The following is a 23,654-nucleotide window of genomic DNA, read 5'->3' as shown; positions in this document are numbered from 1 at the left end:
CCAACAAAGTAGATATTAGTACTGGGTCAGATTCAGAGAGTTTTCAAGATCAAGCAGGAGACTCTGAACAATAAGACTCACAGTGGTTACCTCATCAGCCACATACACCAAGGCTGGCGGGTTCGAAACCGGCCCAGGCCAGCTAAACAACAATGACAACTGCAACAAAAAATAGCCAGGCATTGTGGCAGGTGCCTGTAGTTCCAGCTACTTGGGAAGCTGAGGCAAGCAACATAGTGAGACTCTGTCTCAAATAAATAAGAGTCCAGGACTGGTCTAATCCAGAGTTTGAGGGCCCTGGATTGAGATTGAGAAATTATGGACAGTGAAATATAAGAGGTGGACTTTGGCTACTTACCTGAGCCTTAACCCAAAGCTTGTGTCCCCTTACAACAAAAGCTTTGAAAATGATTAACACCCAGCTTCAATAGAAAGTAGTTGTGCTTTCTTTAACAGGACAAGGTAACCCCGAAAGCCAGCACAAAGTGGTTGCTGCCAAAATAAAACCCCAAGTTCACACTCATAGACATTTTCCCTCACTAAAAATCAGCCCATGGGTGGAGATTTAACATCCTGATAAGACAGGGGATGTATGAAGAATCTGCATGATGGCTGGATGGGCAGTTGCCAACAAAACTCGGCCCCTGCATGCTGTGATTTCAATACTGGTGCTAAACTTTCTTTCTCTCCCCCCTTTAAAAGTTCCCCCAGGACTCTCAGCCAATCTGAGAGTGCTTCTTAACCAGCACTGTCTTCCTTATGTCTGAACATAAGCCCCAATAAAGCCTTGCCTGTACTCCCACTTGGCCTCTGGCTAATTTCTATCACATAGACAGCCCAAGGGCCTACGCAGGTAACAGGAGGAGTGTAGCATCTAGGTCTGTGATTGGGGAAGAGCGACCTATGGGGGTGAGGACAGAGAGAGATGGTGAGGCCCAGCCCTCAGGCCCAGGTAAGCAGGTTAGAATGCAGCAGCTGCCAAGCCCAGGCGCGGGCAGGCGTGTCTCAGTGACTCAGCGGGTGCCAGGAAGGGAGAGTTCCCTCTGCTCTCAGAGCTCCCAGACAGCACCCCATCCACCAGATTCCTGGGGCGTCAGGTCTCCCGCAGCCAGCAGCCTGGACCTTGGGGTGGGACGCCTCTACACCCGGCCGGTCCCGACTCCCTCCTGGCCTCAGCCTCTGGGGCCCATCTCGGGGCCGTGGCCGCGGTGGCCAGAGCTCTGCTGGTGCAGTGGGGGCCACCTGGGTCCTGGCCCCGAAGGCGCCCTGGACCGAGAGCGCGCTGTAAGTAGCGACTGAGGGGGCCTGGAAGAGACTGAGAAGTCCCTTTCCAGGCCTCCTGAGTCCCAGCTAACCCCTTCCAGCCCCAGCTGGACGCAGGATTAGGAGAGATGGCCTGGCACCGCCGTTGTCTTCCTAATTGCTCACGGGTCCTCATATGAGGAGCCCAGACAAGGTTCCTGGGCGGCCCGGGTCAAGAATGACTCGACGCTGTCACTCCAGAGGAAGGCCCCTTCCGAGGATTCATATTCCTGGACACTCCCAGCCCCACCTGGCAGGCGCAGTTTCCAGGCTCTCCCGGTTCTCGTGGACCAGTCCGGAGGTTAAACTGAGCGTCCCTGTACCCCCTCGGACTGCCTGGCAGCGGCTCCTCCTACCTCCATGGCTCACAATTCCAGCTGTGCCATCCAGCTGGCCCCGCAGGAGAGGACTCCTCCGCCCCTTTTCTCCATGCACCCTCATCTTAGAAGGCCTCAGAGCCAGAGAAGGGCTGAATTCAGACAATATCTCTTTACCTCCAAGTCAGTTGAATGACACGAATTCCCCCTCAGGGGTCGGGGGATTAGGGATGCTCAGATGTGTTAGGACAGGGAGTCTAAATAGTCACTAACATTTCCCACAGGGGCAACTTCTGGTGTGTGGACGCGTGGTATGTGAGCCCCAGGAGCAGGGAACGGGCTTAGGACTAAAGGGGGCAGGCGAGCAACTCGATCCATTCCATCTGGGGGGCAACAAGATTAGGGGGACCACAATGGTTCAGACAACTGGCCTGAAGAGGTTATGGTTTCTCTGTCTCCTGATTTTCCGCAAACTTTTGCAAAGTTTAGGACAGATGCAGGAAAACGCGCAGCCTCTTGTGCAGCCCCCGGGGCTCTGGGCCGGAGGGGGCGGAGATTTGGGGAGACTGAGACCCTGCTCTGAGAGCGCAGAGGAAGAGCGCCGAGCCGGTTTCCTGTGGGGGCTCGGGCCTCAGGCGCCCCGCGGACAGACGCGTCCGGCCAGGGCAGGGCTGTGCCGGCGCGGGGGAGGGGACCGAGAGGGGGGCGACGCGGAAAGCGAGGAGGGGCGGGGAGAGGGTGGGCCAGGGAAGAGAGGAGGGGAGAGGCGCGCCGGGGAGGAGCGAGGGGGCCGGAGGGAGAGAAGGGAGAAGGAAGGGGGCGAAAGTCGGGAGCTGGCGCCGAAATGGGAGGAAGGAGCGAGTGAGAGGGAGGGCTCGCCCGGCGAGCACCGCGGAGCCGAGCGGCCCCTCGGCGGCGGGGGCGCCCGCAGCAGTCGCATGGCGGGCCCCGCGCGGTGATCTGCTGGGCAAGAAAGTAGCTCGCAGCTTGCACTAGTAAGTGGACGGGGGAGGCGCGCGTCTGAGGCCGGATCGCCGCTGCCCACCCCTAATCCCCAGGAAAGTCTGTCCCGCCGGCTGAGCCTTGTTTCCCGCAGGTCCCAGGCCGATGTACCAGGTGAGCAGCCAGCGCCCCCCTAGCTGCGACGCCCGCCATGGAGCCCCCAGCGCAGCTCCGGGCCCAGGTAGGACCTGGAATGGAGAGCGAGGCAGGACATGGGTGTTGTGGGCGGCTAAGGGGGGCCACTTGCCAGTTCTACCCACCCCTGCATGAGACTCGGGGAGACTCTAGAGAGCTTGGTGGGGGTGGGGACGAGAAGTCTGGGTACTGGGGACCTGGTCCAAGCAGAGTAGAGGGCTGAGGTGAGTGGGGGGGGGGCAGAACTGAGGCTGCGACTGCGCCGAGTTGGCTCCGACATCCCCACCCCCAACACCAAACACACACACACACACACACACACACACTGCAGTGTCTGTCCGTCGGGACTTGTGTCCCAGCGGTTTCTCCCCAGTGTGTAAATATTTATGGGGGCCTGGAGGGGGGGAGTTGTCTGAGTCTTTCTTTTTTTCCCTTCCCCAGCCCACCCAGAGCTCAGAGCTTCCCAAAAACTTTTGTCTGCAACAAGCAGCTACAGCACCGGCCCTCCCCTCTTTCTTACCATCTCTCCTTGCCTGCCTTTTCTCACTGCTGGCCAGCCCCTGCCGCTCCGTCCCTGCAGGCTGCGCCCCTCTACCCCTCTTCCTCCCCACCCAAGTGTTGACCAAGGGACAGTTTGCAACTCCCTCAGAGTGTCTGGGGTTGGGGCTCTGAGGGCTGTAGCTATCAGCCTCTTGCCCTCACTGAACCGAGGGCTGAGCTGAGTCTCACAATGGAAGTCCTGGTCAGGGAGAAATCAGGAACATCTGGGATGTGTTTAGGGGCAGGGCATGGGGTTCAGGAGTGTAGGTCCAGACCTTCCTCCAGGTTAGTGGGATTCTTTGCCTTTCTCCCCTCTGGGTCTCTGAATAAGGAAGGTCTGTTCCTGGTCCTCTGACACTAACTGCACCTCCCTGGTCGAGTTCCTTCCCCTCTGTGGCCTCAGTCTCCATATCCACCATAGAGGCTGTCTGCCTGTCTCAGCTCCCTGCCTATTTGGTGTGGATCCCCCACTGTAGAGGGTGGGGTACCTCCTAAACCAGAATAAGGATAAATGGGAGGTTTCTGGCCAGTGGCCAGCACATGTATGAGACCAGTGTGTCTGCAGCCTATCTTGGCCAACCCTCAGATTTCTTCTTCTTTTTGTGGGGCCCCTGCATCAGGGACTTCTGGAGAATAAGTTCCTCCAAGAACCGGGCTATTTCAGCCTGCAGGGAAAGATAGGACCAAGGAGCTCCGAAGAATCTTTCTCTGTGTGTGGGAACCTTGTCTCTCTGGGCGTCTTTCCCCCAGCCCTCTTCCTTAGCCCCTGCTCTCTCCCATCCTCCACTTCCCCAGCTTTCTTCCTCTCTTTATCCTTTTTCTCTGCTCTCTCTTCTACTACCTCCTTCCAAGGTCCACTCCCTTGTTTGACCTCAACCCCAGCAATAAGAGGAGGGGTCTAAGTGTGCGGAGAGCAGGGCCCAGGCCAAGGTGGAAGCTGAGAGATTTAATCCCTGGGCTGTAACTTGAGGCCACCCCCACCAGCACCTCAGCGAGCCCCCTCCCCAGCCTGGGCTGGGCCAGACAATGCGGCTTTCATAACTTGAGACCTTGCTCTGTCACCGCTTTAGGAGAATGAGCCTGCTGCCCAGGAAGCCCAAACCGCAGGAGACCCAGCCAAAACCCCACAGACGCCTGAATCTGAGACCAGAATCCCCCACACTCTGCTCACTGAGCACTGACAGAACAGCAAGGCCACAGTGCTGCCCCCAGGGGCCCTGCTGGCAGGACAGCCAGGGAACAGCTCGGCCCCCTCCCTCAGCCGCCCAAAATGCAGACAGGGCACAAGGGGACTCAAAGCAGATCTGGTGGGGGCAGGGGACCGAGCCCCCACACCCTTGGCTCTCTCAGTGCTCCTGCCCCCCACCCCTGAGAGCCCCAGGAGCCTGGCTTCCTAACCCACAAGCAGATTTTTGCCCAGCACTGGGGCGTCACATTCCTGCTCATGGTTCTAAATTGAATTTCCTGGGGAATTGGAGCCTTCAGACCTAAAATAAAACCAGCCCAGCCCAGCCTAACTGACCAGCTCAGAGCCTCTCCAGTTCTCAGCTTAGTGGCCCAGGATTGTGACCAGTGAATTCATATTAACCATGGGTACATCAAAAGAGTCCATATTCTCCAGCCTTCTTAGGGTTCAGAGCCAAATGCCACCCTAATCTTTGGCTCTCTCTCTTTCTCCTCCCTCTGACTAGGGCGTTCAAAACCCCAGAACTCAATACCCACCAGTAGACATTGGTTGAGTGCCCACAGGGGATACAGACATGAATACCGACACCACCCCATGGGAGTGAGTTGGGGAGGGCTATAGTCTGGTTGAGGAGCCAGCACATCACTACCAGTTATAATTAATAAGAGGTGACACTGGGACTAAGTTCTTAGCAACTGGGCCAGTTGGAGGAGGGATTGTTGGCTCAAGGGTCAGAGAAGGCTTTCTGGAGGAAGGGGTGAAGTTTGAGCTGTGTCAGCAAGGATGGGTTGCATTTGGAGAATGGGAGAAGGTAGGGGTAGGACATTCTGGTCAAGAGGAGCAGTATAGGGCGGTGCCTGTGGCTCAGTGAGTAGGGCGCCGGCCCCATATGCCGAGGGTGGCGGGTTCAAACCCAGCCCCGGCCAAACTGCAACAAAAAAAATAGCCGGGCGTTGTGGCGGGCGCCTATAGTCCCAGCTGCTCGGGAGGCTGAGGGAAGAGAATCGCGTAAGCCCAAGAGTTAGAGGTTGCTGTGAGCCGTGTGACGCCACGGCACTCTACCCGAGGGCGGTACAGTGAGACTCTGTCTCTACAAAAAAAAAAAAAGAGGAGCAGTATAAGCAAGCTTGAGTGGAGTGATCAGAAGGTCCAGTGATGGCCCAAGAGCACAGAGAGGCCAGTCTGTCTGAAACATGGGATCCTTGTATCATACATTGAAGACTGAAGATGAGGACTGAGGCCCTGAATGCCAGACCAAGGAGAGATTGAAGTGTGGGCTTTCAGCCACCTATTCTCCAACCAGATGAAGTCCTGGCCTTCCCTTTCCAGAGATGGTCAGTGTTCCAAGAGGAAAACGCCGATGCATTGTCCACAAAGACAATGACAAAGGCTAGACTTGAGGGCTCAGGTGTTGGAGCTCTGAAACACCAGCCTCTCTCCACACCAGCCAGGGATCTTGGGCTGGAATTCCCATGGGCAGCTATCTGCCCCTCAGTTTGGTGGACAGCAGGCAGAGCAAGTCCACAGAGTCCCTGGTGAGGTTAGGAGTCTCTCAGCCTTCCCTCTTGGACGTATGGATTTAAACATGACTCTTCCACTCTCTTCTGTGGCCAGCTGTCTTTCCAGAACTCCAAGCATTGACCAGAACCTTATCCCGTGTTAGGAGTGGGAACATGTTGAAACACAGGGGCTGTTGCCTTTCTGTATTTCTCCCATGTGTGTTGTGACCCTTGAGAGGAGGGCCACAGGGCTGGGGGCTTCTGCTCAGAGATACCTCCAGCATGTATGGCACCACAGCGCTTCTTTGGCCAGAGGGAGCATGTATGCAGCTGGGTGGGTAGATGGCACCTACCAGGACAGGGCTCCATCCAGGGACTTCAGCCCCACCTACTCACCCCATCAGCAAGTCATGCCCTTGTAAAGGACATTATTTGCACATCCGTATGGTGGGTGTCCTCAGCCTTCGCTGACCACCCTCCTTGCAGCCTACTCCACACTTCCACCCTCCAGGAGTTTCTTCTCCAGTGCTTCTTGGTCATAGAAAGGAAACCTGAGCTGTCGGGCCTCTTGATGTGTGAGCTTTGGGGCTGAGCCTCCAGCCTGGCTTTGCTGCTGCTTCTGCCCCAAGCAGGAGCTGCTTCTCAGCCAGCATCCTGGTGTCCTCCAGAGCGGTATCTCCCTCACAGACCTGTCTTCCTGCCACTACTTCTTCCTTATTCTGCTCCCCTGTCTCTGGGCAGTTACTATAGCCCCTCTTCTGCCCTCAGTGCTGGTCTGCTGAGTCCTTTTTGTGCCTCTCCTGGCTCCAGGAGGTCCCTGTCCATCTGTGTGTCTCCAAGTCAGGATTACTGGATTTGGTTTTCTTCCCTTTCTAATTTCCCCTCCAAAGGCCTTGGTCTGGGCTCTATAATTTCTTATTCCCACCAGATTCAAGGTCATTAGCCAGCCCTGTAGGTGCCTGTTAGAAGAGACTGCCCAGGGATTGGTGACACTTTGGGTGAGGAGGACAGAAGTGTAGACCCTAGTCTTAAACCCTCTTCTTTCCTCTCTGTCTCTGAGAATCAAGAGAGCAGATATCCTGGCTCTCTACTCAGGATTGAGTGTCACCCTGTGCATCCTGCTGACCTCAGGAGGAAGCTTGGGAAGTGACCACAAGGCCGGCCATGCCCCAGCTACTGTTCTAGGCTTACTAGCCTCAATACCACCAAAAGACACATGGTTTCCCTCATTCATTCTGCAGCTGCTCACTCTGGGGTCTGGTTCCTGCTACTTTTTTCAAAATTCTCCTTCTTTGCTGATGATTGTTCAGTGATCAATGTGAATGTTGCCTTCTCCAGGAAGCCTAGCCATACACAAATGCACTCATCCAGGCTAAGGGCCCCATCTTCTGTGCCTCTACAATTCTTACAGATGCCCCTACTGTAACTGTGTATGTGACAGCCACCACACCACCCTAGCCCTGACAGGGAACTCCTCAGACTGCGACCTGGTCTTTCTCTTTCTGGTATATGCAGTGCTTGTCACATTGCCAGGTGCCTCATAGATAATTGTCAATGTTAAATCAAACAGCACAGAAAGGGAAGGAAGACAGGGAGGGAGAGGAGAGGGAAGAATGAGTGGAAGGCTGGGTGGACGTGTCCAGGGCACTGCTACACATCTTATTTACTCCCCAAAACCCTGAGAGATGAAGATCAATATCTCCCTTTTGCCCAAGATGGTACAAACCAGGGCTAGGATCTTCGAGCTCCTCTCTTGAGTCTTTTTCATTATACCATGTGGGAGAGTCAGGGCTCCCAGAGGGATGACAGGGTGACATCCCCATGACAGGATGTCCCTCGGGGCCAGGGTCTAGAGTGAGGCAGGGCCCTCCCTTCCTGTAAATTAGGACCCAAGCCCTGTGCCTTCTCTTTCATGCCAATTTAGCCTTAGCCCCTAAGAGCCGCTTCTGAGCTGGTATGGGCCAGGTTCAGAGCTGGGAGAGGCATCGTCTAGCAGGCTGCATTGTTCCTCCTTGAGTGCCATCTCCACTCGCCTGCTGTCCATTGTCCCATCCCTGTAATCATTCAAAAGCCTTTTGACTCTCTCTGTTCAGCTCCTGTAGCACAGTGGTTACAATGCCAGCCACATACACCAAGGCTGGCAGGTTTGAACCTGGGCCAGGCCAGCTGAACAATGACAACTGCAATAAAAAGAGGCTGAGGCAAGAGAATCCCAAGAGTTTGAGGTTTCTGTGAGCTGTGATGCTACTGAGGGCAACATGGTGAGACTCTTGTCTCAAAAGAAAAGTCTTTTGACTTTCTGCAGGAGGCTCTCAACAGGCTCAAAGAGCAGATGGAGCTGGAGGCGAGCCACCCCCTGCTTCCCTGGGACTACGACACTGTGAAGGGCCCCCAGCAACAGCTCTGCTCTCCTCCAGGAGTCCCCAGAACTCAGCCCCTCTCTCTTCTGTCTAAGGTTCTGTGTCCAGGCAGGCCTGAGCGCACCCACATGGGCCTGCCATTCTCTCTGCTACCCACATGGGGCCTTTGGGGCCTCCATTCTCCTTCATGGGCCAGGGGGGACCAGGGTCTCTGAGGAACAAAGATTCCTCAGGTGTCTCAGGGTCAGAGGCCACAGAGGGTTGTTGTGGGCCACTGGATGGTCATCTCAGACCTGTGTGCCCAAACTTTAATTGACCCCTCTCATTACCTCCCTCCTCTGTTCTCATCTCGCTGTCATTTGGAGACAGTCCAGAGGACTCCACACGTAAGCCCCTCTCTGTTCTCTGTGATGGATTCTGTTCTGCGTCTCCTTGTCTGTCTCGCTCAGTCTCCTTGTGGGGTGTACAGATGGGTGTTCATCTTTCACTCTCTGGGCTTCCCTGCTTGTATCTCATCATCGTTCTCTGTCCCCTCTGTGTCCTCTGCTTTTCCCCTTCCCCTTGACCTCTTCGTCTCTCTGAGGGGAGTCTCTTGTTTCTATATCTCCCTGCTCCCTCACAACATGATATGTGGGGAGGAGGCAGGTAGGAGGCCACCCTTCTGAGACCCCTGTCATTCCAGCTGCACAGCATCGGGTCTGATAAGAGGTTCTGGCTGCACCCTACGTGCTGTCATGGCCCTTCCTGGACCTCTGGCTTCACCCTCAGGCCATCCCATACCCTTTGGCTGGGGTTTGGGGAGCTCAGATCCCTTTCTCCCCCTCCCACACCCGCTTTCTCCTGGGGTCCCTGGTCCTGCCGCCTCAGGGGCTGTGGGTTTGAAGGTGGCTCCATTTCTGCCTTCCGCCGCCCCTGCACAGAGCCACTGTAATTACATGTGACTGCGGTTCGCCTCTTCCCCAATGCTCCTGGCTGTCTCCCTGCCCTCTCTTCCTGCTTGTAGCCCTTCCCTGTTCCTCACGCCCAGGTTCCTCGGGCTCCTTCTCTGCCACCTTCCCCTCTCTGACCCAGTTCCTCCCTGTCGGTCTCCCGATGTGCACCGTCCAGCACCCCCTTCCCAATCTTCCACCCCATCTCTTATCATTCTCTGCATAGCTGATTTTCATGCTTTTGCTGGTCTCCCACCTGGGTTTCTGCAGTCTGATGCTCTGTCTCTCTCCACCTCCATCTTTTACTGCCCCGTCCTTTCTCTCCTGACACTTTCACTGCCTGTCCCCATCTCTTCATCGCTGGCCACCTGTCTGTCCTCTCCTGCACTGTTTCTGCCTCCTCGCCCCACTGCCTTTATACTGCATCTCAAGCCCTGCCTGACCCCACATGTGCACACACACCCCTTGCCCTCTCACTGAATGTGGTTTGGGAGCTTTCTATTTTGGAGTCTGGTACTATTGTCTGATAGGGTAAGGGTTGGGTAACTGGTGCAAAGAGACGGAGACTAAGGGCTCGTTTGGTATGCTGGGCTGGGGACGGGGCCCTGGGTGGGCAAACAGGAGGCCCAGGAAAACAGCCTCAGTCATCTGCTTTTTTCTTAGCCCAGACCCCATCCTTCCTGCCTGGGCTGGAGGTAGTAGCAGGATCCACTCACCCTGCAGAGGCAGCACCAGAAGAGGGCTCCTTGGAGGAGGTGGCACCTCCCATGCTGCAAGGCAATGGCCCTGAGGCCCCCCAGGCCCTGGACAGCACTGACCTCGATGTCCCCATAGAAGCTGTGACACGTGAGTCCGAGGGCACTGGGGACTTGGGGTGGCAACATGTACGGGTTGCGCTAGGGAATCCAACCTAGAAAGGTTGGCAGAAATGCAATGGGTGTCCATATGTGCACCCACTTAGCCATGACCTTGACAGTGATAGCATGGGCAGAGGAAGGTGTAAGCCACTGTCACTATGATTTCTGTCATGGGGGAAGACCTCCACTACCACATGATGAGGGTGCAGGGGACTGTGGGCAGGCTCCAGGCAGCGAGGCGTAGGGCAGAGGGTGTGAGCTTGTGTGGAAGGAGGAAGCCCTGGCCTCAAAAAGAGTGGTGGGGTAGGGAGCGGGGACCTGAAGCAACCCCATCCTGAGGGCATCTAGAGTAAAAGGAAGAAGAGAAACCCCCAGCTGCTCTGGGAGACAGGAGCAAAATTCAACTCCACCCACAGGCCTGGCTTGAGGTCTCCAGGAGGTCCTGGGAGAGAATTCTCTACCCTCCCCTCAACAGCAGGGGGAGCAGCACTGGGATTATTATAGAATAACTAATAAGATCCCCCAAATCTATAGACACACGTTTACTTTCCAACTTTCTTTCCAGGAATGATCTCGCATGCTCTCCATATCAGCCTACAGTGAGGCCGCAGGATGGTTCCTGCCAAGCCTATTTTATAGATGAGGAAACCGAGGCACAGAGAATAGCTCAACTCTGGTTATAAGTTGGGAAACTCAGGTCTCCTGGCCTAGTGATCTCTACCATGCCTGCCTGCCCAGCTGGCGTTGGCATGCTGGACAGGGAGCCGCCTTTAGCCAGGGCATCTGGGGCTAAGTTGGACTCCCTGGAAGTCAGGGTTACTAATCCTGCTAGCACACTGCCCTGGCCCCCTCCAGACACACCCACTAGCAGAATTGAGAGAAAGAGATCAGTGCTGTGGCCACAGAGAAGGGGGCCTGGATGGGAGTAGGACAGACACTTCTGTGTCTGTGGGCCCTAGTGTTTGCTCTGTGACTCAGCCCCCACCCTGCCCCCATCGCCACCCCCACAGCAATGGCCACAGGCAAGCTCTGTGTCAGCCCACACCTCCCAGGGCCCTCAGCTCACCACACACTCCCACCCTTTGGTCACTGGGCCCATGTTTAGGCAGCAGGGCAAGGGGCACTGAAGCTGGCCAAGAAGCTGGCCCAATCACCCTCTGTGGGGCTAGGAGGAAGGGGCAAGATGATTCAGGCCTGGCCACTTCCTATGGCCTTACCATGTTTACCCAAATGCAGCCACCAGCCATACCTCTTGCCAGAGGCTCCTAGCATGGAGTTTCTCCAGAGCCCTGTCTCCCACCCTCTCCCAACTCCTCACTCTGTCCTGTGGTCCTTTCTCCTAATCTCCATGCCCTCCTCCTTCACTTCCTAGCCATGGGAACTTTGGCAAGTTTTACCTTCTCTGGGCCTCAGTTTTGTCATCTGTGAAATAGGGCCAATAATGGATCTATGGTTATGCTTAAAGGTACTGCAGGTAAAGCTCTTAGCTCTGTACCTGGTGCCTAATAACTGCTCAAAACACAAGCTGCTCTGGTAAGAGTGGTGGTCATTGTGATAATGTAGCTTATTCCCCAGCCCGTCTCCTAGCCTCTGCCCATGCCTGTCCTCTGAGCCCTGGCCTCTGCCCCCTGTCCTCTGAGCCCTGGCTCCTGAGGCTGGGTTTACTAGCTGACACTTACTAGCTGTGTGACCTTGGGCAACTTACTATACCTCTCTGGGACTCAATTTCCTCATCAGTGAAAGAACATAGAGATATAGAGAGGATCTGATGAGACAATAATTAGCCAGTGCTTAGAGCAGTGGCTGCCATGTAGTAAGTATTCAATGTTCTATCTGGTGACAACCACACTACCAGAAGCCCTAGTCCCCTCAGTCACAGGAAGCACTGAGGCCACTCTCCCCTCTCCTCAGCCCCAAGACCCCCAGACATCGTCATTCTACACAGCCCAAATACATAGGCCAGACCGGGGGCAGGGGGGGAGTTGGGGACCCAGACCCACTTCTGAAGGACTATAGTACCCCATACTTACAGTGGGTCCTCAGGGCCATGGGGTCCACCCAGGTGTCAGAGTATTGAGCAGCTGAGGGGTCCCAAGGCTCTCAGTGATCCCATCTCAGTCCCCCCCCTACTCCTGACTTCATCTCTTGAGAACAGAACTGAGCCATCCCGTTCTCATTCAGACTGAGCATCCCTGAGTGAGGGGCAGGAAGGAACTGGCAGGAATCTCCAGGGCCAGCTTCCCTGCACCCCACTGATAAACCTTAAGTGTGGACCCAGGGCTCTCCCCCACTTCCCTTTTGCCTTCTCTCCCTCTTCACCAGAAGCCAAGGACCTTTCCCCAATCTCTGCCAGAACTACTCTGTAGAGAGGACGGGCAGGAGGTGTGGAGGCTGAGGCTTACATGGAAGTGCTCAGGAGAAAGGAGCAGGAGGTAGAGGGGCCGCTGTGAGGAGCCCCTGGATTCCAGGCCAAGCATTCATCTCCAAACAGATGTTTCCAATAAATCACCCAGTACACCAAGGGCAAAAACAGCTGGGGGCTTGGCAGTGGCCAGGGTGAAGGTTAACTGCTTCACTGCTGTCCTCCTCTATCCTAGGCAAATTGTAACTGTCCCCCCTCACCACCACCACTCTTGTCCAAATCCCAGGATGCCAAGAGCAGGAGAATAGATTTATGTGGGGTAAGAAGGAGACCAAGGCTCTCAGCCCCAATCACCTTGCCTTGCATTACTGTCTTGTCTGGAATGAGCACTGGACTAAATATCATGATGTGGCTCTAGGGTAGTTGTTTCTGCTCTCTGGGCCTCAGTTTCCCCTCTGCAGCATACAAGGGTGGCTGGGTCTATCTGTGAATGAAGCAGGCAGGAATAGAGCAGAGCTCTGGGAAGCTGGCTGGCACCCACCCTTCCCCATCGCCCTTTCTCTTCATCTCTCTAGGCCAGCCTCAGGGGAACCCCTTGGGCTGTACGCCACTACTGCCAAATGGCGCTGGCCACCCCTCAGAGTTGGGCAGCACCAGGCAGGCAGGGAATGGTGCCCTGGGTGGCTCTAAGGCCCACCGGAAGTTGCAGACACACCCATCTCTCGCCAGCCAGGGCAGCAAGAAGAGTAAGGGCAGCACCAAGTCCTCCGCCTCCCAGATTCCCCTCCAGGCACAGGAAGGTAAGTGTCTGTCCCACCTCTCCCTTGGAGAGGCCTGGGAAGCCGGCTTCCTCAACCCTTGATCCAGGGACCAACAGCTACATTTCCCCCAGATTGCTGGTTAGAAATGCCGAATCTCAGCCTTCTTCCAGGTCTACTAGATCTGAACCTCTGGGGTGGAGCTTAACAAGCCCTCTAGGGAGCCTGATGTATACCTGTTGGGCAAAGTAAGGCATTCCCCTGTTCTCAAGGGCAACCCTCATCCCTGCTCTCCCAGAGTTGCTGTAACAAGGAATGGAGCCACTGGGCTGATCCAGTTTAAGCCGTTCCATTTCTGGAAACAGATTTTCCTTAAGGAGTGGAGCATCTGGTTAGGGTGAGAAAAAGAACACATACCAGAATAAAATGACACTTAATTGGGGGCTGGGGTGGGAGCTGTGAGGTGTTCAGAGGACTCAGACATGCCAACAGCCATTGTTCCTGCAACACGAAGATCCTCTGCAGGGCCAGCTTGGGCATTACTTCTACATGGTGACAGCTACCTGCAGCTCTGTGGCTCCCTGACCTTCACCCCAGAATTTTTTTTCTTTTTTTGTTTTGAGACAGACTCTCAAGCTGTCACCCTGGGTAGAGTGCATGGTGTCATAGCTCACAGCAACAGCCAACTCGGGCTCAAGTGATCCTCTTGCCTCAGTTTTTCTATTTTTTAGTAGAGCTGGTCTCGAACTCGTGAGCTTAAGCAATCCACCCACCTTGGCCTTCCAGAGTGCTAGGATTACAGGCATGAGCCACCGTGTCTGGCCACACCCCAGAATTTTTAAGTGATTTCTGTCCACGTTGGAGGACCTTGGACTAGTCATCTGTAAACCGGATTTGATTTATACATTTGCAATTGAGTGTTCAGACACCTTTCTACTCCATAGAGCAGATTCTGCCCAACAGTCTTATTTATGAAGGAAGCACTTATTCATTTATGATGTCCTTGGCATCTGCTGGGTGCCTGGTTCATGCCCTCATAAAGCTCTCATGAGAGAGTCACACATAGGTAATCACCACGCAGTGTGATAAGTGTGACCATAAAGTCACACACAGAGGATTGTGTGAACACGGGGACACTGCACCAGCCCAGAAGGCTGGGGAGGCTGCAGAGGAGGTATCTAAGCAAGTTTTAAAGGATGGGTAGGAGGAGGCAGCAAGAGCAGATGTGAGAAATGGCTAGATGATGACGTACAAGGTAAGGAACTGGCTTCGTAAACCAGGCGGTGAATGCACCTGGACATTATCTGAGGGCAGTGGGAAGCCACTGAAGGGTTTTAAACAAGGCAGCGACCTCTACAGATTTGTATTTTTAGAGAACTGCCCTATCCAGTTTGGAGAGAACGACTCTATCCAGTTTGCAAGACCCTGTACCAGCCCCTCACATCTCCACACAGGAATGTGGGAGGACAGGGTCAGGCCCCACCCCAGCAAAGTGAGACTCCCAAGGGGCCTGCCTGGTCAGGGGAACTGGACACTCTGCTCATGACCTGGCCCCAGGAGGGAGCTCCACATCCAGTAGCATGCCGAGGGGCTCAGCATGGGCCCAGCCTGCCTGTTTTCAATTCCTACCTCCCCCAACTACCAGCTGGGTGCCCAAGGGCAGGATCATGTATTAATTCATTAACATTTATTCACTGAGCACCTGTATGTGCCAGGCATTGTTCTAGGGACTTGTAATATATCAGTGAACAAAACAAAGATGGCTGCCCTGGTGGAACTGACATTTGTGTAGCAGGAGATGATAATAAACATGAGGAAGGGGTGTAGCACAGTGGAAGGAGGCCAGGCAGGGCTGGGACTGAGAGGGGGAGGCTGGGGATGAGGTAAGCAGTCACAGTATCACAGTGCAGCAGCATCAGTGTCAGAGGAAGGTGGTGGCAGTCTTCAGCAAGACTGAAGACTCCGGGCGGCGCCTGTGGCTCAGTGAGTAGGGCGCCAGCCCCATATGCCGAGGGTGGCGGGTTCAAACCCAGCCCCGGCCAAACTGCACCAAAAAAAAATAGCCGGGTGTTGTGGCGGGCGCCTGTAGTCCCAGCTGCTCCGGAGGCTGAGGCAAGAGAATCGCGTAAGCCCAAGAGTTAGAGGTTGCTGTGAGCCGTGTGACGCCAGGGCACTCTACCCGAGGGCGGTACAGTGAGACTCTGTCTCTACAAAAAAAAAAAAAAAAAAGACTGAAGACTCCTCCTTGGGCAAAGGAGGAGGGCAGGGAGGGAGTGGAGTGTCTGGGGCAAGATTGCTTCTGGCAAAGGGAGTAGGGCCTGTGCATCCAAAGAACACCATAGAGGCCACCATGGCTGGGCAGAGTGATCGGGGGAAGAAGCAGGAGAAGGGAACTCAAGGGGGGCAGGAACCAGATCACACCAGGCCATGGGGCCACCCGCGGGCTTCAGCTTTTACTCCGAGTGAGGTAGGAGCCATTGGAGGGTCTAAACCAGGGGGAGGCAGGGTCCTTCTGCTGGCTGTGTAGAGAGCATGTGAAGGGAGCAGTGGCCTAGAGCAGGGAGTGGGAGATGAGCAGCAATAGGACTCTGAGGGTTTTTATTTGTTTTTTTTTTTTGTTTTTTTTTTTTTTCGTAGAGACAGAATCTCACTTTATTGCCCTCAGCAGAGGTGGCCTCACACAGCTCAGAGCAACCTCCAACTCCTGGGCTTAGGCGATTCTCTTGCCTCAGCCTCCCGAGTAGCTGGGACTACAGGCGCCCACCACAACGCCCGGCTATTTTTTGTTGCAGTTTGGCCGAGGCTGGGTTTGAACCTGCCACCCTTGGTATATGGGGCCGGCGCCCTACCCCCTGAGCCACAGGCGCCGCCCTGGGACTCTGAGTTTTGACTCACTTCTCTGCACCTTAGTCTGCTTCTGTAGAGTGTGGCTAATAATAGCCCCTGCCTCACAGAGTTGTTCGAAGTTTAAATTAATGTAATTCATGCACACTACTTAGTACAGTGCCTGGAACACGTCATCACTCCCTGTATTTGTTAAATAAATAAACTACCGGTGGTTAAGAGTGGGGACTAATGATCCTGAATGCCTGGGCTGGAGCAGCACTCTGGTGTGCTTAACTCTCTTTGCCTCGGTAATCACCTACCAAATGGAGCTGTGGCGATGGTGCATGAGCTTAACGCATGCGCATGCCGAGCACTGAGTACGGGAGGCCCTCGCCAGCACGCGGTCCCCTGCTGCCACTGCTGCTGCTGGGTGTCCCATGCCCCTGGCTAGTTCTCTCACACACATGCTCACCCGCCCTGCAGACTGCTGCGTCCACTGCATCCTGTCCTGCCTGTTCTGCGAGTTCCTGACGCTGTGCAACATTGTCCTGGACTGCGCCACGTGCGGCTCCTGCAGCTCTGAGGACTCGTGCCTCTGCTGCTGCTGCTGTGGCTCCGGTGAGTGCGCAGACTGCGACCTGCCCTGCGATCTGGACTGTGGCATCCTGGACGCCTGCTGCGAGTCTGCCGACTGCCTGGAGATCTGCATGGAGTGCTGCGGCCTCTGCTTCTCCTCCTGACCCACCGGCCGGGCCTGCCCCGGCTGCCACACAAGGCTTGATTAACACCCCGCCACCTGGGTCCTCTCCCACCCACCCAGCGCCCCCTCTGAACCCCAGCCCTGGTGAGACAGGGACGCCTGGAGGGGCCATCTCAGCTGTGGGAGGTGGGCCCATGGCAGAGAAGCCTGTCCTCAACACTGAGGACCTGGGCGCCTTTGGGTGCCAGGGCTGGGGAACACTGTGAAAGTTAGGGGAGGGGCTGTGTGCTCTCTACCTCTCCCTGCCCTGATGCCCACCTGTCCCCTGCGACCCCAGGCCTCGAGGACAGTAAAATGTGAAAATGAGACACCCCACCCCACCCAACCCCCAACCAGCCCTCCCCATCTCCTTTCCTGGGCTCTTATGGGGGCCCAAGCCTTGTAGTGACCGGAGAGGGCAGGGCTGGGCACAGGCCTGGGTGGGGTGGGAGGGAGAACAGTAAGGAAAAGACTGGAAGGGGAGAGGGAGGGAATGGAAGGAGGGTCTGTTCTATTTGTTGCTGTAAATAAAGATATTTGTCCACCTCAAATATCCTCAGGACTCAGGACTCATTTCCACGGACTACAACTCTCAAAAGTAAACACCCCCCTCCAACCCCCTACAAAGCACCCAAATGGATAAGGTGTCCCTGGCCCTGAAGTCTCTTCCTCTTCTGCTCGTCTCACCCCAGAGAGCTGCCTTGGCCTTCACGTCTTCTCCCTGATTCATGTTGCCCCTAAGGAAGACAGTTAGAGGGGTAGCAGGGAAGGGGAAGCCCAGAGAGGGAAGCATTAACCCTTGGTATAGAATTAATTAACAACAGATGTGTTCAGGTTTGGTTAATCTCGTTTTTCAAATTCTTGCTCGTGAAGTTGCTCCAGGGCCTGTTGTGATGTCCAGGTCAGTGGCAGAGGGGTGCCCAGTGAGGGGATCACCCCAGGCCTCATACAGCCTGAGCTTGCACCAGGCTTCCCTGGGAGGCAAGCTGTGGCCTGAGTGAGGCTCACACACCCAGCCTCAGTCATGCCCCAAAGCGCCAGGGGTCCTGAAAAGGAAGGAAACCCTGCTAAATTGCAGGGGCCCTAGAGCATCTGTCAGGCACTCTTGGTGTGCAGGGGGAGGGGCAGGTCTGGAACGCAGACCCTGATGTTGGGGGGTGGGTCGGGTGAGCCCCCACTACACACACTCTGGACCCAGAGGAAGCCAGAAGAGGTCCAGGGGACAAGAGAGGCCGCCCCATGTCAAGGAGACTTGGATGGTCCTAGGAGAAGATTCGGCTGCGGAAGGTTTTGAAAAGTGGGACCACAAAGGATATTGGTGGACACTGCTTCCAAAAGGAAAGCCAGAGTGATTCCAAGGAATTCTGGAAGAAAGGAGGAGGACTGGGGAAAAGGGCCAAATGAAATCCAGATTCTCCTAAGCAATGTCATAGGAGGGGCCTTGGGAGTGTGCCTTGCTGCAGCTGCAGGAGGAGGCTGTGACAGGCAGCGAGGGGGACTTTCCCCCCTCCCCGCCCCACCTGTAGGACCATGGGCCTCCCTTGGCGGACTACTGAGTTTTCCCACCTCAGGGGGCACACAAGAAATGTAGGACACAGAGAGGAAGAGACCTGCTCAGAGTCACACAGTAGAGCCCAAGAGAAGCCCCTAGGCCCCCTGGTGTTCATTTATTTCTGTGCTCGCATTTATTTGTATTTTGTTGTTTAGTCATTGCATGCCCAAAGTATAAAAGGTTTAAAGGTCTAGTCAAGCACTGACATGCACGTTTTCTTAGCATAATGTGAGGGTCCTAGACACATTGTCCGTCACTTGGCCACATGTCTTGTGGAGCTTCCTTAGCAGTACAGGAAGAGCCACCTGGACCTTCCCTGGGTGGCTGAGCCACATTCCAGGGGCCAGTTGTGCTCTCAGTTCTGTCTCAAACTCTCTGATAAAAGCAAGGCTGCGTGAACATAGCCTTTTGCATGATCGAGCTGCAGTGGTGGAATGTTCCTGAACGTGGGATCGCTGGGCCCAACACTGTAGCACTGCCCAGTCACCCTCTGTGAGGGTTATACCATCCTCGCTCACGTGACCTGGGGTCACCCACTTCTCCCACCGGGAGAGACAATGGAGGAGGAAGCTGAGGGATGCTGGGGAGGCCAAGAGGATCAGGGGGTGGGGGGCTCCTGACCTACTTGATATCTAGTCCAGGTGGGCAGGAAGGCCCCCTCCTGGCCCTCCCGCTCTGCAGGGCCCAGGCAGGAAGAGGTGCCTCTGCAATCCAAACAGCGATTTCCTGCTGCAGGCTCCAGGCTGTTTTCTTTAGGACAGTGGCTGAAACCTGAGAGGCTGAACTGGGTTGGGGTGGGACAGGGGAATAATTTAGCCAGCCCCCCAACACACATATACGCTGCAAACACACACCCATTTCAGACACACACACACACACGTATACACACAGACTCTCCATATAGTCACACACATACATTCCACACTGCCTCGTGAATCCCACCCACACATAACTCACACCACGTGTACACACATAGATAGGCACTCACACGTGTCACATTTCAGAGCCTACAGCCACCACCATCCCTGGCCAGCCTGGGGCTGGGCTGCAGGGACCCAGGTCCATTCCACCTTTAACCTACGCCTGCCCTGCCTTCCTTGCCCCTACCTCCTTGTCCAAATGGCCCTCAACTGCTCGGGGAGCAGATGCATTTGTCTAGAGACCACCCACCCACTCACTACTGCTGAGATATCCCCCACCAGGGCAAGCCCTAGTTCTAGACCCTTCCCCCTCCCCGTGGTGGTCCACCATTGGCTCCCAATCTCTGTTTTCCAACTGGCAGGTCTGAGCCAAGTGATAGTTCCAGGACTGGCTCTGCTGTGGGCCTTGGGGAAGAGACCCTTCCCTCTCTGGTCCTTAGTTTCCTTGTATGAACAATGGAGCAGCAGTGAGGCTCTGGAAATCTAATGCTTGCCACAGTGTCGGGGAATAACCTGCCTCTTTGGTTTCTTCATCTTTGGAACAGCAGACTGGCCCACTTTTGTCCAGGAGACTTCTTGAGGGGCCACCCTCATCCCTGGGCGATCTAAAGAAGCAAGCATTGATTACCACACTTGTAGCAGGTAAAGTGGCAAGGCTGTGTTGAGGTATCCTTAGCCAGGACCTCCCAGCACCACCCAGGGATCTTGGCACCAAACCCAAGAGAGGCTGCCCCATGATGGAACAAGCAGCCGAACCCAGGACTGATCTGTGAGGGGCAGGGTGATCAGCCCATCCTGTCTGCCTCTGTAGTCTCCATAGACATCTCCCTGTATTTGGAACATTTAACTGACCTTTCCTGTTATTGTACCCAGAGTTGGCCAAACTGAGCTTCAGGCCCCCTCCATGGCTCCAGAGCTGACAGGACAGGACAACTTTAAGCAGCCTCTGTGCGGAACTGAGCAGGTCTACCCCTACTCAAAGCCACTCATGCCCACGGGCCTTCACCCTCTCTCCAGGGGATGACCCAGTAGTGGTGCTGGTCCCTGAGCCTCTCAGGATAGCTACTGCATACTCCCTATCACTAGGCAGTGGGCACAGGACTCCACAGTGGCTTAGAAAGCAATAGCTTGTTTGCTCTCAGGACTTGCCCTAAGTGAAGCAGGGACAATAGCCTCAGGCCACAAGTAGGGATAGAAATCATATCCCAGGGGTTAGAAATCATAGACCTGGCCCTTTGTCATCTACATGCTGAAGCTCCTTGGATGGTGAGGACACAAGGCATGGGATGGCACCAGCAGCCACAGCCCTCCTATCAACCTAGCTGTCCTCTCACCTTCCACATCCTCCAGGGAAAAGCCCCAGCCAGCCTTTCCTTACCCCTCACCTGACTGGTTTCACTACTGTTCCCCCAGCCCTGTAGCCACCTCTCTACCTGCAATTCCTGCCCTCTCTGGGCCTGCTTCCTTCTGGGCACTGGCCTCATTCCCTCCTACTGCAGACAAATGGGGTGGGGTGGAGAGGGGAAGCTTGTCACACACAAGTGCCAAGTAGAAGCTTGTGTACCTGGCACTGTCTCAGTTTTACCATCTCATGGGCCACGTAGTAAAGGTCAGCTGGCCAGGCACAGACTATAGGCTCATCTCTGGACCAATCACTGCATTATGTGCTGCCTCTGTGGAGGCAGAGGGAGGGTGGGTCACTTGGCTGGCCCTGCAGGAGGGTGGGTCACTTGGCTGGCCATGCAGAGTTGAGAGAGGAAGCTGTCCCAACAAGGCCATGCTGTAACACTGGGGGGAGAAAGTTAGCAGATCAAAAGAAGAGAGGTCACTGTGGAGTCAGTCAGCTGTGGGTGGGGACAGAAGAAGTGCTTGGGTAGGGACCTTGAAGGTGTCAGATGCAGGCATTTGACTGGGAAGAGAAGGCAAGAACAGCTGCCTTCGAGTATCTGGAGCTTGGGGAGGAGAACGAGGTTTGTTCTCAGCCTCCAGCAAGTAGAGGGAAGACTAAGGAGCTGGCATAGCCGGGACAGCATTCCCAGCCCCAGGAAAGAGAGACCATCCTAACAGTAAGGACTGCCCCGAGTGGAATGGACAGCCACAGTGGTGGGAGGATCCTCCGTTTTCCCAGGACTGTTCTAGGGGAGGGAGATGTAGATAGGGTCCTGCCTTGATATTGACTGGGTGGCAGGGAGGAGGGTTGTGACAGGTGGCTCCCACAATTTCTTCTAATTAACACCTTCATCCAGGCACGGTAGCTCATGCCTGTAATCCTAGCACTCTGGGAGGCTGAGCCCAGAGGATCCCTTGAGCTCAAGAGTCTGAGACCAACCTGATCAAGAATGAGACCTCATCTCTACTAAAAATAGAAAAACTAGTTGGGCCCTGTGGTAGACATCAGTAGTCCCAGCTACTTGGGAGGCAGGAGGATTCCTCGAACTCATGAGTCTGCGGTTGCTGTAAGCTATGACACCATGGTACTCTAGCCTGGGTGACAGAGTGAGACTCTGTTTCAAAAAAAATACATAAATAAAAAGAACTTCCATGGCTCAGCTACCCAGAGAATGGCCTTCTGATAAGAGGGCGAGTGAGGAGAGGGAGTGAGATGAAGAAAAGGAGACAGAGAGAGCGAGGAAGACGAGGAAGACAGGACAGTGCAGACAAAGAAAGAAACACAGGGAGACAAAGACAGGCAGGCAGGCTGCGGGCGGCAGCGCCCAAGGTCGCCCGCTGTGGGCTGCGGGGGCAGTCGTGCCCCCTCGGCCTGAGTCCCTCCCAGGCGTGGAGCCTCCGCAGAGCTGGGCAGCTCAGCATTAATTAGGGACCTGGCTAATGGCTTGGAAGATTGGCCAGTTCCAGGGATGCTGATGAATAGAGACCTTGGTGAGATTTATTCCTAATTATCTCATTTGTCTCCCCCCATTACTCTTTATGGCCTGGATTTATGGGACCATTAGGGGGCCTAGCCAGGCCAGGAGGAGTGCGAGCCTTGAGATGCTTCCTAATAATAATAATAACAACACTCACCCTGGGCCAGATTAATAGGGATTTGCCTTTTCACCCTCCCCAACCCCTGTCCTTGGGACTTCAGATACCAGCTGCCCCAGAAACCTCACCCCTCTAGAATCCCTGATCCTCAGCCACCTGTGGATTTCAAGTCTGTGGCCTCCTCTGCCTTCTACCCCATCTCTTTGCCCTTCTCTGGTGCCACCAACTGGGAGCTCAAGGTGGTAGAGGAAGAATCCAATTTCAAAAGCAATGCATCTGGGACAAGGCCTGCATTGATGATGTGTTAGGCTGCAAGCAGCGGAAAACAAAAATAAATGTGGCTTAATCCATAAGGACATTTATTGTCTCCTTAACTAGACGTGCAGAAGTAGTTGAACCCCAGGCTGATTAGGAAACTCAAAGATGCCATCAAAAATCCTGGCTTCTATTCTGCTCTGTTATACCCAGAATGGTAGGTGACTCCCCTGCTGGTGCAAAGTGGCTACTACAGCTCACACACAGCATCCCACAAAGAAGAAAAAGGGCAGGTGGGAAAGGAGCCCTTCGCCCACCTCACCTTTTACCAAATTTGGGAGAGAACCATTTCCAGAAGCCCCTAGCAGGCTGCCACTTACATCGTTCCCCAGTCTGGGTCATATTCAGTCTTAGGATAAACTCCTCAGAAGCAGGTTCTAGACAATAATTCAAGTGTAAGTAGGAGGGGGTTCCAAGAAATAGCAGTAGGAGCAGGAAGTGAGGGGGAATGAAAGGAAAGAGAGAGAATAAAGGGTGTGTTACCAAACTGGTGACTGCTGTGGGTGACTGGAGCTCAATCCTGAAGGACATGGGGCTCCCAGGGGGCCAAGGTATTCATACACCAAACCCAGTCATTGATTGAGGACTGTTCCTAGGAGTCTGAATTCTCTGGCACGTCTATGTTTGGACTGCTGCAAAACGTCCTTGGAGGCAGAAAGGGGCCAGAGAATGCTCCCTGGGAAGGAGGGTGGGGGGGACAGGTGGTACTGACAGTCTGCCCTATCACCTGCAAAGGGGGACAGTGATTGACAGCCATGCCAATCCCAACACGCTGCTGGGCAGGGAGAATGGGGCTGGCTGGCTTTGTGGAGGGCCCATCATGGAGTCTTTTCCCACTTTTGGACTCTGCCACCACAGACAAGCCACAGGTGATGAGCAATTTCCACTTTGGTGAGGAGAACCAGGTAACAAATTCTATGAGAGAAGGAAAGTTTCAGCCCCAGCCCTGTTACAATTACCTTTAGCATGGAGCAGTCAGCTTAGCTTCCTCTACCAGCCCAGCTCAGGAGGAAAGCAAGAGATGGACACTTCCAGACGCTTCCATGGTCACCCTCCCACAGCCTGCAACT

At 54.9% G+C, this 23,654-nt stretch overlaps 1 protein-coding gene across 2 annotated transcripts; it reads left to right on the top strand.

Moving 5' to 3' along the window:
• Positions 1 to 1,040: 1,040 nt before the first annotated feature.
• On the top strand, positions 1,041 to 17,349 carry MDFI (MyoD family inhibitor). 2 transcript variants are annotated; one of them, XM_053603525.1, is made up of 5 exons: positions 1,041 to 1,284; positions 2,716 to 2,802; positions 9,934 to 10,116; positions 13,065 to 13,289; positions 16,557 to 17,349. In XM_053603525.1, exons 2-5 carry the CDS (start codon positions 2,727 to 2,729, stop codon positions 16,811 to 16,813), a joined length of 741 nt encoding a protein of 246 aa, XP_053459500.1. In that variant the 5' UTR covers positions 1,041 to 1,284; positions 2,716 to 2,726; the 3' UTR covers positions 16,814 to 17,349. The 2 variants fall into 2 exon arrangements, with proteins under 2 accessions (XP_053459500.1, XP_053459498.1); XM_053603523.1 differs by lacking the exon at positions 1,041 to 1,284 and adding an exon at positions 2,395 to 2,614.
• Positions 17,350 to 23,654: the final 6,305 nt, after the last annotated feature.

This window comes from Nycticebus coucang, chromosome 9, assembly GCF_027406575.1.
Source record: "Nycticebus coucang isolate mNycCou1 chromosome 9, mNycCou1.pri, whole genome shotgun sequence".
In the NCBI taxonomy this organism is placed as follows: Eukaryota; Metazoa; Chordata; class Mammalia; order Primates; family Lorisidae; genus Nycticebus; species Nycticebus coucang.
Note: the sequence above shows the minus strand (reverse complement) of the source record. Positions and strands in the feature narration are given on the sequence as shown.